At 35.0% G+C, this 13,429-nt stretch overlaps 1 protein-coding gene across 1 annotated transcript; it reads left to right on the top strand.

The window, feature by feature from the left end:
• Window positions 1–2,101: 2,101 nt before the first annotated feature.
• On the top strand, window positions 2,102–13,329 carry LOC120355111 (FERM, ARHGEF and pleckstrin domain-containing protein 2-like). The gene is made up of 8 exons (XM_039443430.1): window positions 2,102–2,207; window positions 5,017–5,160; window positions 5,943–6,082; window positions 6,804–6,870; window positions 7,164–7,233; window positions 7,959–8,107; window positions 13,137–13,244; window positions 13,312–13,329. The coding sequence occupies exons 1-8, from the start codon at window positions 2,184–2,186 to the stop codon at window positions 13,327–13,329; spliced, it is 720 nt and encodes a 239-aa protein (XP_039299364.1). The 5' UTR covers window positions 2,102–2,183.
• The last annotated feature ends 100 nt before the right edge of the window (window positions 13,330–13,429 follow it).

Below are 13,429 nucleotides of genomic sequence, written 5' to 3'. Positions count from 1 at the left end.
TTTTTTTTTATGGCATCTTCCTTTTTTTGAAAAGGCCTTGAAATTGATGTATCACACAATTGCATTTAAAATATTAGAGTTAAAACCACGAAGCCACCCCCTTATGATGAGGGGTTGAAATTCAGTTGTACGTTAAATGTAGAATATTATAAAAAATATTGAATAATATCGAGTAACCTGGCTGGCTAAGGTCTGGTATTAGAGTTTTCAGGTTACACCTGATCAATTTCAGAGCCTCCGACATGACTAACGACTGTTTTCAAGCAGCCGGGACCGACGAGTTAACGTGTCCATCCAAAACAGGGCAGTGGCCGTAGAAAGAAATCTTGTCTTGGCCGGGATTCGAACCCGGGCCTCTGAATAATAAAGCCTGCATGTAATACACTTGACTTCGTCCACTCCATAACAATTCAAATAGACTGCAGTCGTCACTTAGGAATTTTTACCTCAAGTGAGTCACTATGGAGAAGAGGCGTCTCTCCTTCCTATTCTAACTTGAGAATGCGCGCAGCAGATTCTAACTCAATGGAGGCCGGCTTTCATTCCAACTTACTGAGATGCTAATCATTAAACTAGATTATTTTAAATTATTATTAAACGAAAATCCCAATGAAATGCTGACATTTTTCAGTTTAATAATAAATATCGGGGACCAAGCTTCGCTCTAGAGTATAAAAGCATAAAAAATTATTACGAAAGAAGAAATTATAATAATATTCATAGTTCATACAGAAATGTTCTATCTAATCACAGTGAATTGAGATTAATTCCCAGAGGAGTGCAAAAATTACCCTCACAAAGGCCCGGTTGCACAAAAGCCGGCTAGATTTTAATCCAGATTAATTTCACGTGAACCAAAGTTGATTACAAAAATAATTATCCTTTTAATGTCCTTCAGCGAGTTTTCCCAGGGATGAGACCTAGTGCAATCGAATTTTTATATTATAAACCTACTATGTTCTGAATTTCGTTCTGAAAATCGTTGGAGCCGTTTTCGAGATCCGGTGAAATACAAACATCTAAACATATAAACAGAAATTGCTCGTTTAATAATATAGGATTATTCATTAATTAGCATTTGAACCAATGAAACTTCCAATTTATTTCCATCTGTAGATTATTTTTAATTTGGGAAGCGTTGCGCGGCGTGCCTCCTGTGTGCTTTGAACTCAACTTGGTCAAACAGAAAGTAAGTTTAACCTTGTTTGTACGTATAATTATCAATTAATCTTAGTTTTAGATATTAAATCTTGTTTTCATATAATAGGTAGCTACATATAATAGCTACAGTTAATCTGTGGCTTGGTGCAAAAACGACCAATGTCAATTTTTTTTCAAAAATGAGTTTAATACACTTTCCGAAGAAAGGACATTGATATGTCCAAAGCTCCGCCAATTTATGCAGATGCATAACAATATAATTATCTATAGTTATTATATTACAAATTACTTTTTCATATCATTTACAGTTCAATAATTATTTTCTTAGTCTATATTATGTAAATTCATCTATAATTTTGCTGTATTGTAAACTATTGTATATAAGTGTATAAGCCAGTATATATTGTAATCTACTTAAATAAAGTAATCAATCAATCCCGATTAAATGCCACGAGAACCAATCACAGATATGCCTCCTTATCAGAAAGACCTTCTCTGTTTGGTTCACGTGGATTTGATCATGGTTAAAATTTAACAAGCTTTTGTGCAACCGGGCCTAAGTCTGATATTTCTTGTCAATTATTGTTAATTATGATAAAATCCATCTCAGATGTGTTTTATTCGTCAAGAAAATTTATCTTTTCATGATTTGATAATAATGTTCATAGTTGAGTTAAAAAATTCTGTTAGTCCATAAAATTTCTTCCTAACCAACTTCCTTGGCCACAGTGTGGATTTAAGATAGAAAAAGATATCTGCTGATATTATAACGTGAATCTCACTATAAAAGGATCATTCACTTTGATCTGATCATCTTCTCAAAAAAAAGATCAATCAATACTTGATGATGAGCTATGTGATTCTAATAGCTTCAACAGTCCTTCATACCTTGGATTTCTACATTATTTTTAACATAATTTCTGCAATTTCATTGCAGGACTGGTTTTATACTACGGTAGACACCATCCTGAGTTCGAGAACTGCGTCAGCAACAAGAGAAACTGGATGAAGCAACCGATCTAATGATCAACGTATTAAGGCAAACGGTGAGTCTCTAAATCATCATTTCAATTAATCACTTTTCATCAAAACATCATGATTTATCTACGATTTTATAGTTTTAAATTATACAAACCGCATTTAACAAGATATTTGTTTATTCGATCAAAAAATCATTGCATAGTGTCACTTCAAACTGAATCTCAGTTTAAACGGGATACAAACACATTTAACAAAGTATTTGATTATTCGATCAAAAATCATTGCATAGTGTCAATTCAAACCGAATCTCTGTTTAAACGTGATCAAATCAATATCAAATCTTGTTTGTTATAATGTGATTCATTTTGAGATTGAACCACCAACTAATTCAATTCAGTTCTACCATCCACTGTGGATGTTTACACAGGCACTTGTCTTGGAACAAGCGTGTAAATTATGTGTTGAAGAAACTCTCAAAAGGGCTATTTCTTATCAGAAGACTGAGCACATGTATAGGCGTTGATATCCTGATCAAGGTTTACTATGCTCATGTCCAGAGCATCATGTTTATGGTGTACTGATCTGGGGCAATAATCCAAAGACTATTAAAATCCTCATACAAAAGAGGATACTGAGGCTTCTATGCAATGCATCGTATCGAGGAAGCTGTAGACCTTTATTCAAGTAAATGAGGGTGATGACCTTCCCAGCTCTTTATGTGTATTTTTCGATTGTATTTGTGCATTCCAATATTGAAATATTAGATGTGAATAGGGATCACCATGTTTATGACACAAGAAACCGAACCAGTCTGAGAGTACATAGGTTTCAACGTAGCTCCTGTCAGAAACTCTTCCTTTATATGGCTGTGAAACTCTATAATTATCTGCCTGTTTTTATTAAGACTTAGAGCAAGACATTTTTCAAAATGAAAGTTACGAAAATTTTGATAAACAAAACATCATAATAAAGTAACTGACTATTTCTCTATAAATTGGAAAAATTATACATAAACAGTATCAAAATTAATGTATGTACTGTATTATTTCTGTCTCTGTTCAAATGATATTTTATAAACTTGATTATATTATACAAGTAAAATCTAGACGTTTTGTGTTGTGACTTTGAAATTTTATACATGACTAGCCGTCAGGCTCGCTTCGCTCGCCATATCCGTCTAGCCAGGGGGCTCCGCCCCCTGGACCCTTCGACCCCCAAATTTAAAAAATAAAAAAATACTCTTAGATGTATAATTAAGTATTTATATTTAAAATCAAATAAGAACATAGTCTACTTGTTGTTCCAATACCATTTACAATATGAAATTACAGTTTAAAAAATATTTATGTTGAAAAAATCTGAAGCATGTCAAGAATGTGCAATACTATTTTTGAAAAAATAAAAAAAATACATCCTGTTGAACAAAAGTCTCTTCTGTGCTTTTATGTCATAGAGTATGAGTCCATCTCCAAAAAAACCTGTAATAACATAGTTTTTATCAGTTCACAAAAAAACTGACATAGGTGAAAGTTATGTACTGAAAATTTTCAAAAAATCTTACATTTTGTATGGAAATGTTCTCTCTATTTGTGTAAATCCCAGTTTTTTTATTGAATATAATATCCCTGATGTTCTCTTTTTGTGTTACATTATTTTTTATAAAAATCTTTTACACATTTTTTATAGATTCACAGATTGAATCCCCTTTAATGGTATGGCTGGGTCAAATGTGACCCAGCCAACGATTATTTTTGTTTCTGAACTTATCTTTCTGTAGAATTGTATTAGGGCCCAAAAATCATTTACCTTCATGAAAGAAGTAATAATATTATCAATAATAATAATAATAATAATAATTACACAAAAAGCCAATTACACAAAAGCCAATCAAATTTAATTGGTATAAAATTACATCATTTGATGGAACCAATGCAACAAAATCCCAATATATGGTGATTATGAGGTTATTATATCATTATGTGATATATAAGTAAGTAAGTAAGTAATTGATTAAGTAATATATTATGATAATTACGGTGATTGAATTTAGTTGACCTTTGTGTAATTATCTGTAGGAATAACTATTGAAAGTATGGTTGGGTCAAACGTGACCCAGAAATTGAAAACCCGAATTCACTACTCACGGTATGGCTGGGTCAAAACTGACCCAAAACGCTAATAAATCGCAAACTACACGCACGAGCAGTTAGAGCATACTGGCAATTTGTAGTGGTGGCGGAAGTAGGAGAATACAAGGGGGGAGAGGGCGATCGACAGGATTATTCCTGCAAAAGATAAGAAAGTGTAGTCGGCTGGGTCAGTTTTGACCCGACCATACCAGTTAAGGGTTAACTCAACTTAATGCCAACCTGACAAAATTATTAATTTAGTTGCCAGTTAACAACTGTTTCGAAGAGGTACTCTATCTAGATTATAGTTCTATAGTAACATATGATATGAAAATTTCAATTATAATTAAGAGATTGGGATAAGAAGAATATACATGCTAAAAGACGAACTTTAAACCCTTAAAAACAACCCTTAGAGTTAAAATATTGCCAAAAGATTTCTTAGTGCGCCTCTAAAGGGCCAACTGAACATACCTACGAAATTTGAACGTTTTTGGTCCGGTAGATTTTTAGTTATGCGAGTGAGTGAGTGAGTGAGTGAGTGAGTGAGTGAGTGAGTGAGTCAGTCAGTCAGTCAGTCAGTGAGTGAGTGCCATTTCGCTTTTATATATATAGATGTTGACCGTGCATTGTTGAAAATAACCTTGTCAATAAAGCAATTTCTATTTTTTATCTCCACTGCGCAAACGGTTCTTAATCCAAATTTAACTGCCCTTAACTAAATGTAGAATTATTCTGTTTTTAGGAGAACTTTGTGCAGCTGTGTGAGTTGCAGAGAGACATGACAGGCTTCGAGGGTCTGGCCACCACTCAGCGGCAGTTCATCAGACAAGGATGTCTGTCCAAGTTCTCCCAACGCAAGGGCTACCAGCAGAGAATGTTCTTTTTAGTAAGTAGTCCTAGTAACCAATCTCAATCTATACAATAATAATTCAAATTTATTTCCACCAAGAAAAACTACAAGAGCAAGATGCAATGCAAATACAAAATAAAATAAAACTTCTTAAAATACTGTAGAAAGTAGATAAAATCAATTGATAGTGATGCCCACATGAGCTCTAGGCCAGTGCGTGGGTGATGAGGTGGATGATAATGAGAAATGAATGGATCTACAGTTTTAGGTGGGCTCCGAACCACCGGGAATTATTCTACAACTCATGAATCATATATAAAAAACATTTCTTGTTGAACAGGGCACTAAATGTTCCTTACATTCGAATACAATACATAGTGGAGAAACTACTGGCAAAAGGATGACTTGACCGCCAGTGAGAATCTTATAAATAATTTCTCATAAATAATATAAGATTGTAAAAAATGAGCTATCCAGAGATTGTCAGTTTGGTGTAAGGATAAGCATTCCTGACTAGCAATTAGGAGGTACCGGGTTCGATTCTCGAGCTGACAGATAAGTTTTGAACAGTAGCGCTCATCGAATTTCCATGTAATTGTTTAACCCGTTGCCAATATTTGCAGTAGCAGAAGTCTTCGGGGTGATTATCAGTATTTAATTGGGATTTTCGTTTAACAATAATAATTATTAATTCATTATTAGCATTTGAATAAATGCAATTTCTCAGTGATTTCCATCTCTGAACAATAAGATTGTTGAAATCTCTCATGTTTCATTCAATCTCCATTCTTATTTATTACTGATGATTTGTGTTTCAGATGTCTGATGTGCTGGTGTACACGAACAGGTGTGGTCACATGTTTGTGGTCCATGGGCAGTTGCCGTTGAGGGCGCTTATGGTGCAGGAGAGAGCAGATACACCTATGACCAACTCTTTTGTTATTTATGGAGGAACCAGGTAAAACTTACCACTATTATCTGAATATTCTCTAATTTAATCCACATTATCAATATATGTAACTATCACAAGAAAATTGAGGAAAAATATACAATCTTATACGCGAAGTAATAATATATTACTGGTCAACATATTTGTATATCCTATTGGTAGTTAATAACATTTATTTCATATTGTTCAATTACAGTAATGGTGACGTGATATACCAACGGGTGTCTCATGTCAAATAAATCTTTGGCCGTATAATATACCGGGAGATCAAAAAGTCTCTCCGCATTAGCTGCGTAGTGGCGGCATATTGTGTTCTGTTCAGAAACCCCTTTGACAAGTTACTCCCCCTAAACAAGGAAGGCACTCTCAACATCTATTATATTGAATGCAAACGTACGTTTAATAAATCAAAACCCTGTTGTTGTTGTTATAAATACTTGCTTTTGAGTGAGTGATTGAGTGTTTTTTTGTACAAATTTCACTGCGGTGATCAAAAAGTCTCTCCGCAGTAGCCGCATAGTGGCATAGTGAGGGCTACTATTATCTATCAGGAAATAAAAAATCAGGCTTTAATATGTTGGAACAGGTTGTGAATAAAACTTTTCTAAAGGGTACTTAGATTTTTTATTTCTTGGTTAAACAACTATGAACCTGACTCTGCAATGTGGCCCCAAGTTCTCATTTGCAAAATTATAAAAAATGTAAACCCGGTTTTTATTTTCTATTTTAGGGTATTAACAGTAGCAGCTACCAGTGCAGAGGAGAAACAAAAATGGCTGGAAGAACTATCTCAGGCGATTGATTGATTGATTGAGTACTTTATTTATGTAGATTACAATATATACTGGCTTATACACTTATATACAATAGCTTACAATACAGCAAAATTATAGATGAATTTACATAATATAGACTAAGAAAATAACTATTGAACTGTATATGATATGAAAAAGCAATTTGTAATATAATAACTATAGATAATAATCATATTGTTATGCATCTACATAAATTGGCGGAGCTTTGGACATATCAATGTCCATTCTTTGGGAAGAATATTAAAAATATCCTCCCCACTAACTCTCTACCAAAGATAGCGGACAGCAAACAGAATGAAGTCAATGATTCAAGCAAAAACAACTATCTTAGTCTCAAGTCTTGCAGTGAGCTATGTTTCTTAATCCTATCTATCTATAGTCAATCCTATTCTATCATCCTATCGTATTTAATTCACATTGTCTGTCAGAAGACAAAGCAAAAAGCTCTATCATTTTCCAACTCAGCACCGGTGCCAAATTGTTTCTAAACTATATAGAAATAATTCAATGAAATATTACGTATTTCATATCAATCATGCACTCTTAAGTGATAAGTGAGTGTAATTTCGTTATTTCATTGGGTTTTAAACAATCTAAACCCAAAATGCATTGTTTATAAGTGTTTGCACTGAAATTTTTACTCAAATTCACAGTTGAATGGAACATAACCTACTATTTTTTTGGAATAGTGTATGAATCGAAATTTGGGAAGGTACAGTTTTGGGCTGTGCCTGTTGGTCCCTCTCCAACCATTTTGATGAATTGTGTTTTGTTTATAAAACTAAATAATGCTGAAGAAATTTCAATATTTTTGATTGTAAAAATTAATTTTCATCAGATGGAAATATTATCACGGAACTGGATGAATTATATCATTTGGAATACAGATTCAAACATGAACTGAGTTTGTTAACATTTCAAACAGGTGACATCAGATACTTGTGGATGAGAAAACTGCATGAGGTCCAATGTTCACAGAACTACTAGTATTTTTGTGTCTATGATTTAGATCACTGCATTCTATGTTTGTTTGTTGGGTAGGTTTGTAGGGTTTTGTTGTGAATTTGTAGGTTCGTCGGATGAGGTGATGGACAAGTGCGGGCAGAGCATAGAGGAGGCCAACAGCAAGGTGTCTCCACAGCGCAGCAACACCACGGTGCATGTCTGCTGGCACCGCAACACCTCCATCGGCATCGAGGACCAGCTCAGAGCTGTAGAGGTACATACACATTACCACATGTTTAGTTCATCTCAATTCATGGAACATAAATAGTTTATTAATTTATTTATTCAACTTTCAACGCTACAACACCAATTTTACAAATAAAAATAACTATACAAAAAATATAAACAGGACTTCTTCTTCTTCTTGTTAGGGTGCCTGTCCGTTACGAACGTTGGCGATCATTCTGGCTATTATTACTTTGTTGGTTGCGTTCCGGAACAATTGAATGGAGATATTTCCGAACCATGCTATGAGGTTGGCCAACCAGGAAATTCTTCTCCTTCCTGGGGCTCTCCTGCCTTCTATTTTCCCTTGCAAGATGCTTTGCATTATTTCGTATCTCATAAACAGGACTACGGTACAATATTAGTGATAGCATTAAAAGATATATTATTGTATAGGGCGTTCATGTTCCAAAATTAAAGCCAATTTTTCGTTAACTGTCGACTACTGTCTATTACTGTTTTGGACGGGCGAGAGTGTAATAACGGCACAGTATGAGAGACTACCAGCGTCACATTGTTTCACGAAAAATAACTACCAGGACTATCAGCTTGAGTTAACAGTGAAATTTGGAACATAAACGCCCTATATCATGGAATATCTCATTATGATAATATCTCATTTCTGTATGATAGTAGCATCCACTGGAGAGGACCTCAGTTCATAGTGATCTCACTTCGTCGAGTGTATATTTTGACCATTTCTTAAGATACTGAGATTGGTGGGAAGTTGAGCCGTTCAGATTATCAAGTCTCACGGCATCATGTTTTCGTTGAAGGCGGGCACACAGTGAGCTACACACTAGCTCCCACTCAAATAGACATGCTTAGTTAATCTTCATTCATTAAACATAATTTTTTTTGTTTGTAGTTTTCTGCTCGTAAGCAGGTCCTTCTATATGGCAGCAGCCCTCCACTCTCTTCCATTCTCTGCCAGTCGCTTCGTTGCATAGTAGCTCATCCCCTCCTTGATGTCGTCCAACATTTTGTATCTTATTCTCCCTCTTCCTCTTCTTCCCTGAATGGTCCCCTCCATGGCATCCACCAACAAGCATTGCCGTCTCATCCAATGTCCCAGCCATCTCCTCTTCCTTCCCTTTATCACATCCAGCAGACTCCTTCTTTCCCCAACCCTCCTCAACACCTCCTCGTTTGTAACTTTATCCCTCCAACTGATCTCTCAATCCTCCTCCATATCCACATTTCCAATGCCTCAAGCCTCCTCTTATTCTCCTTTCTCAGCGTCCAAGTTTCTGCACCATACAGTGCCACACTCCAAACATAGCACTTTATTAGCCTTTTCCTTAGTGTCTTGTCCAGTTGGCTACAAAGAATTCTCTTTTCCTTATTGAATGCTGTTTTTGCCATAGCAATTCTTACTTTGATTTCTTTGTTGCATTTCATATCCTCTTCCATTATGCTTCCTAAATACTTGAAAGATGATACCTGTTCCAACTGTTCACCCTCCAGTACAGCATTCCCCATTCTTGCTCTCCCTGCACCAATTCTCATGCACTTTGTCTTCCTGACGTTTATTCTCATTCCATACCTCTCACAAGCCTCATTCACATCTCTCAACATTCCATTCATTATTGTCCAGCTATCAGCCAGGATCGCCATATCATCTGCAAATCTTATGCACTCTATGTGTCTTCCTCCAATGCTGACTCCTCTTTTGCCATCCAAACACTCCTGCAATATATCCTCTAGGTAAACGTTGAAAAGGATTGGTGACATACAACATCCCTGTCTCACTCCTCTTCCCATTCTTCTCTCTTCTCCAATTTCGCCATCTATTCTCACTCTGCTGGTCTGGTTGACATACAGGTTCCTGATTAGTCTCCTCTCCTCCCATTCCACACCTCTTCTTTTCAGAGTATCCAGTAAATCGGTCCCATCTGACTCTGTCAAATGCTTTTTCCAGATCCACAAATGTCACAAAAACCTCTCTCTGTTTCTCTACAAATCTCTCTCCAAACTTCTTAACAAGCCAATTGCTTCCCTAGTGCCTCCGCCCTTCCTAAAACCATATTGTTCCTCTCCTTTTGAGTTATTCAAACTTCCATACAGCCTTCTATCTATTATTCTCAAAAGGATTTTCGCTGTATGAGCTATTAGACTGATTGTCCTGAATTCCTCACATTTTCAAGTGTTTTTCTTCTTTGGAATTGGTACAATAACTGAGATTAGAAATTCCTCAGGCCATTCTCCATTCTATATTCATATATTTTGTTGCACAGATATGTGACTTCTTCAATTCCCTTCTCTCCCATTTCCTTCCATAGATCTACTGGTATTTCATCAATGCCACAAGCCTTGCCCTTCCTCATTTCACCCAATGCCTTCCTTACCTCTTCCTTCAATATTCTTCCATGCTCTCCCCTCAATTCTTGTGCCTCTGTTTTCCTCTCCAGCTCTATAATAGTATTCTCATGTGTGTTATACAAATCTTCTATATACTCTTTCCAACTGTTTAGAACTTCCTTTTTATCATACAGAATTTCACCATCTCTGTTTTCAATCTCCATTTTGGTCCTATTGCAATTTGTCCTGTTATCCAACTCCTTCACTGCTTGGTACATTTTGTCAAACCTCCCTTCTCTTTCCAAAGTTTCAATTTCTAAACATCTTCCTTGTAGCCATTTATTTCTAGCTTTGTCTGTTTCTCTTCTTAATTCATTGTTAAGCTTCCTGTACGTTCTCTTTCCCAAATATGTTTTATCATTTTCCACTTCCTTCTTTCTTCCATTTTCTTCAACATATCAACATTAATCCATTCCTTGCGTATTCTTTTAGACTTTGTTATCCCTACAGTTTCTTTTGCAGCTTCTTTCAGGCATTTACTCATGTTGCTCCATTCTTAATTTATTTCTTCTTTCCTTTCCTTTCTCTTTGCACTATGCCTGTTTACTAGTTCATTTCTTTTACCCTCTTCCTGGAGCAACTCCAGATCAAGCTTTTCAACCCTTTTACCTCCTCTAACTCGTTTCAGTTTTATTTCCACCTCTGCCACCACCAGGTTATGATCAGAGTTTATGTCTGCTCCAGGGTATGTCTTTGCATTCTTCAAACAGTTCCTGAATCTTTTCTGTATCAAGCTGATATCTTTCTTCATCCAATGGTGATGTCCAATTATACCTCTTTCTTTTTGGATGGTCAAACAGGGTATTGCCTACTACAAAAGACTTGTCTTTGCATTAATAAACATAAATAGTTGATTTATTTATTCAACTTCCAACGGTACAGCATACCTTGTAATGTTACACATTTCAAAATAGGCCCTCAAAATAGATCATGATTCAAAATAGGCGCTCATAACCATTATTGATAATAATTTATAAATAAATAAATTATAATTAAATAAATAAACAAATTTAGAAATAATACATTTATTATATAATATTCAATGAACCTAAGAAGAATAGACATTCAATTTATAGGTTAAGGCAGAGGGGAGCAAAAACTATTGATTTGGAGATGTACATGTTGTGGACTTGTGCATTGAGAATAAATCTGTTTCAAACAAAGATATATAGTGAGTTTATTTCATGTATTTAGTAATGTGATGAGTGTTGTGTCAGATGGAATTGACACAGTGCAACCTATAGAAAAACAGCTATAGAAAAAAAATAATCACAAGGTTACCTTATTTTTTTCTCTCCCTATCATGTACTTATTGTATGAATCAATAAAGAATAAATACAGTACAATATTAGTGATAGCATAGAGAAAATATAGCATAAGAATATATCCCATAGTATAAGGCGTTTATGTTTCAAATTTTCACTGTCAACTCACGCCGATAGTCCTAGTAGTTTTTTTGGTGAAGACATGTGACACTGGTAGTCTCTCATACTGTGCCGTTCTTATACCCTCACCTGGCCAAAACAGTAATAATGGACAGTGTTCGACAGTAATCAGCTTGGCTTAACAAGTATCGGCTTGTGATTTGGAACATAAACTACCTATACCATGAGATATATTCTTATGATATTTTTTCTGTATGGTGATAGTGACATAACCTACATTTTGATTTGGACTGTACTATAAATTCAAAAAGGGACCATTTTGAACATAAGCCTTTTGTGCCTTCCCATATAAGTATATTGTTCAGGAATGAATGGATATAGGAAAATTAAAAAAGCAAATATGAATAAAACAAGAAAGGAACGAAACAAAATACATGAAAAATTCAGTTAACAGGAGATAGATCATAAGTGAAAACATTTTGAAAAAGTAACGAAAAAATCAAACAATATTCAACATAAGTAACTTGAAACACAATAAAAACTATTAAGTACCGTTTATTCCATTACAACATTTAATTTCATGGCCGATGAAGAGTTGAAACTAGTAATTATGCAATGAAATGAAGAAAGGGTACCCGATAGTTTTTCATTGTGTTTTAATAATCAGTAGCCCTAAAACGAAGAGTGAGCATAATAATTATACTTGTTCATATAAAGCTCTGGCCATACTTATCATGCAGCGATCCAATCCCACTCCGATCCGATCCTATGAAGACATGTTACTACAGAACATCACACATGTTACACATCATGTCTGTCATATGATCTGTCCCACCAACATCACACAGAAATATCGGACATGAGTAGGATCGGAACGCTACACAATAACACAATGATATTTAAGTGTGGTCCGGACTTTACTGATAGCTATGTAAAAAGGGAACTATGAGCTATGGTTATGAGCTGATTCGTTAGCGAGCGAATAAACATTTTAGTTTTATGGGATAAACTTTACACGTATATTGAAAAGTAACCACTTAAAATTGAATGACAGAATTAAATAAGAAAGAAATGCCAGATTTTAATGAGATTTTTACTCTTGTAATGAGAACCTAACCTAATCTATGAAGATGATTGTCTCATTTTTTACGTTTCTGTTTTTGTCCACTAAACTGGAATTCAGTTACTATTTACCGGTTTCCGTGATTTAATACGTCATTGTAAGATTATTAAAACTCTTTTTTCTTCAATTTTGATCAACTTAATTTTCAGAACCAACTTAGCGGCTATCTTCTGCGAAAGTTCAAGAACAGTAACGGTTGGCTGAAGTTGTGGGTGGTCTTCACCAACTTCTGTCTCTTCTTCTACAAGACTTATCAGGTAAGTCTTTCTCACTCCAACAGACAACTTAGTTTTTGTTGTTTTAAATAGGAGACGGTATTGACAGCATGTTCCTTGGTTGTAGTTGTTCAGTTTGAAGTTGATATATTTAGATTGTTTTCCTTCTAACATGATTTAACATCATGAACCCTGGTGAAAGGATTGACTTTATTACTAAATAATTT

Source organism: Nilaparvata lugens, chromosome Y (genome assembly GCF_014356525.2).
Source record: "Nilaparvata lugens isolate BPH chromosome Y, ASM1435652v1, whole genome shotgun sequence".
Taxonomy (NCBI): Eukaryota; Metazoa; Arthropoda; class Insecta; order Hemiptera; family Delphacidae; genus Nilaparvata; species Nilaparvata lugens.
Note: the sequence above shows the minus strand (reverse complement) of the source record. Positions and strands in the feature narration are given on the sequence as shown.

Coding starts and splice junctions, on each gene's coding strand:
- LOC120355111 (XM_039443430.1), top strand. CDS start 2,184: ATGATCAACGTATTAAGGCAAACG. Junction 7,234..7,958: donor TCTTAGTCTCAAGTCTTGCA/GTGAGCTATGTT, acceptor GTGAATTTGTAG/GTTCGTCGGATGAGGTGATG. Junction 8,108..13,136: donor ACCAGCTCAGAGCTGTAGAG/GTACATACACAT, acceptor CTTAATTTTCAG/AACCAACTTAGCGGCTATCT.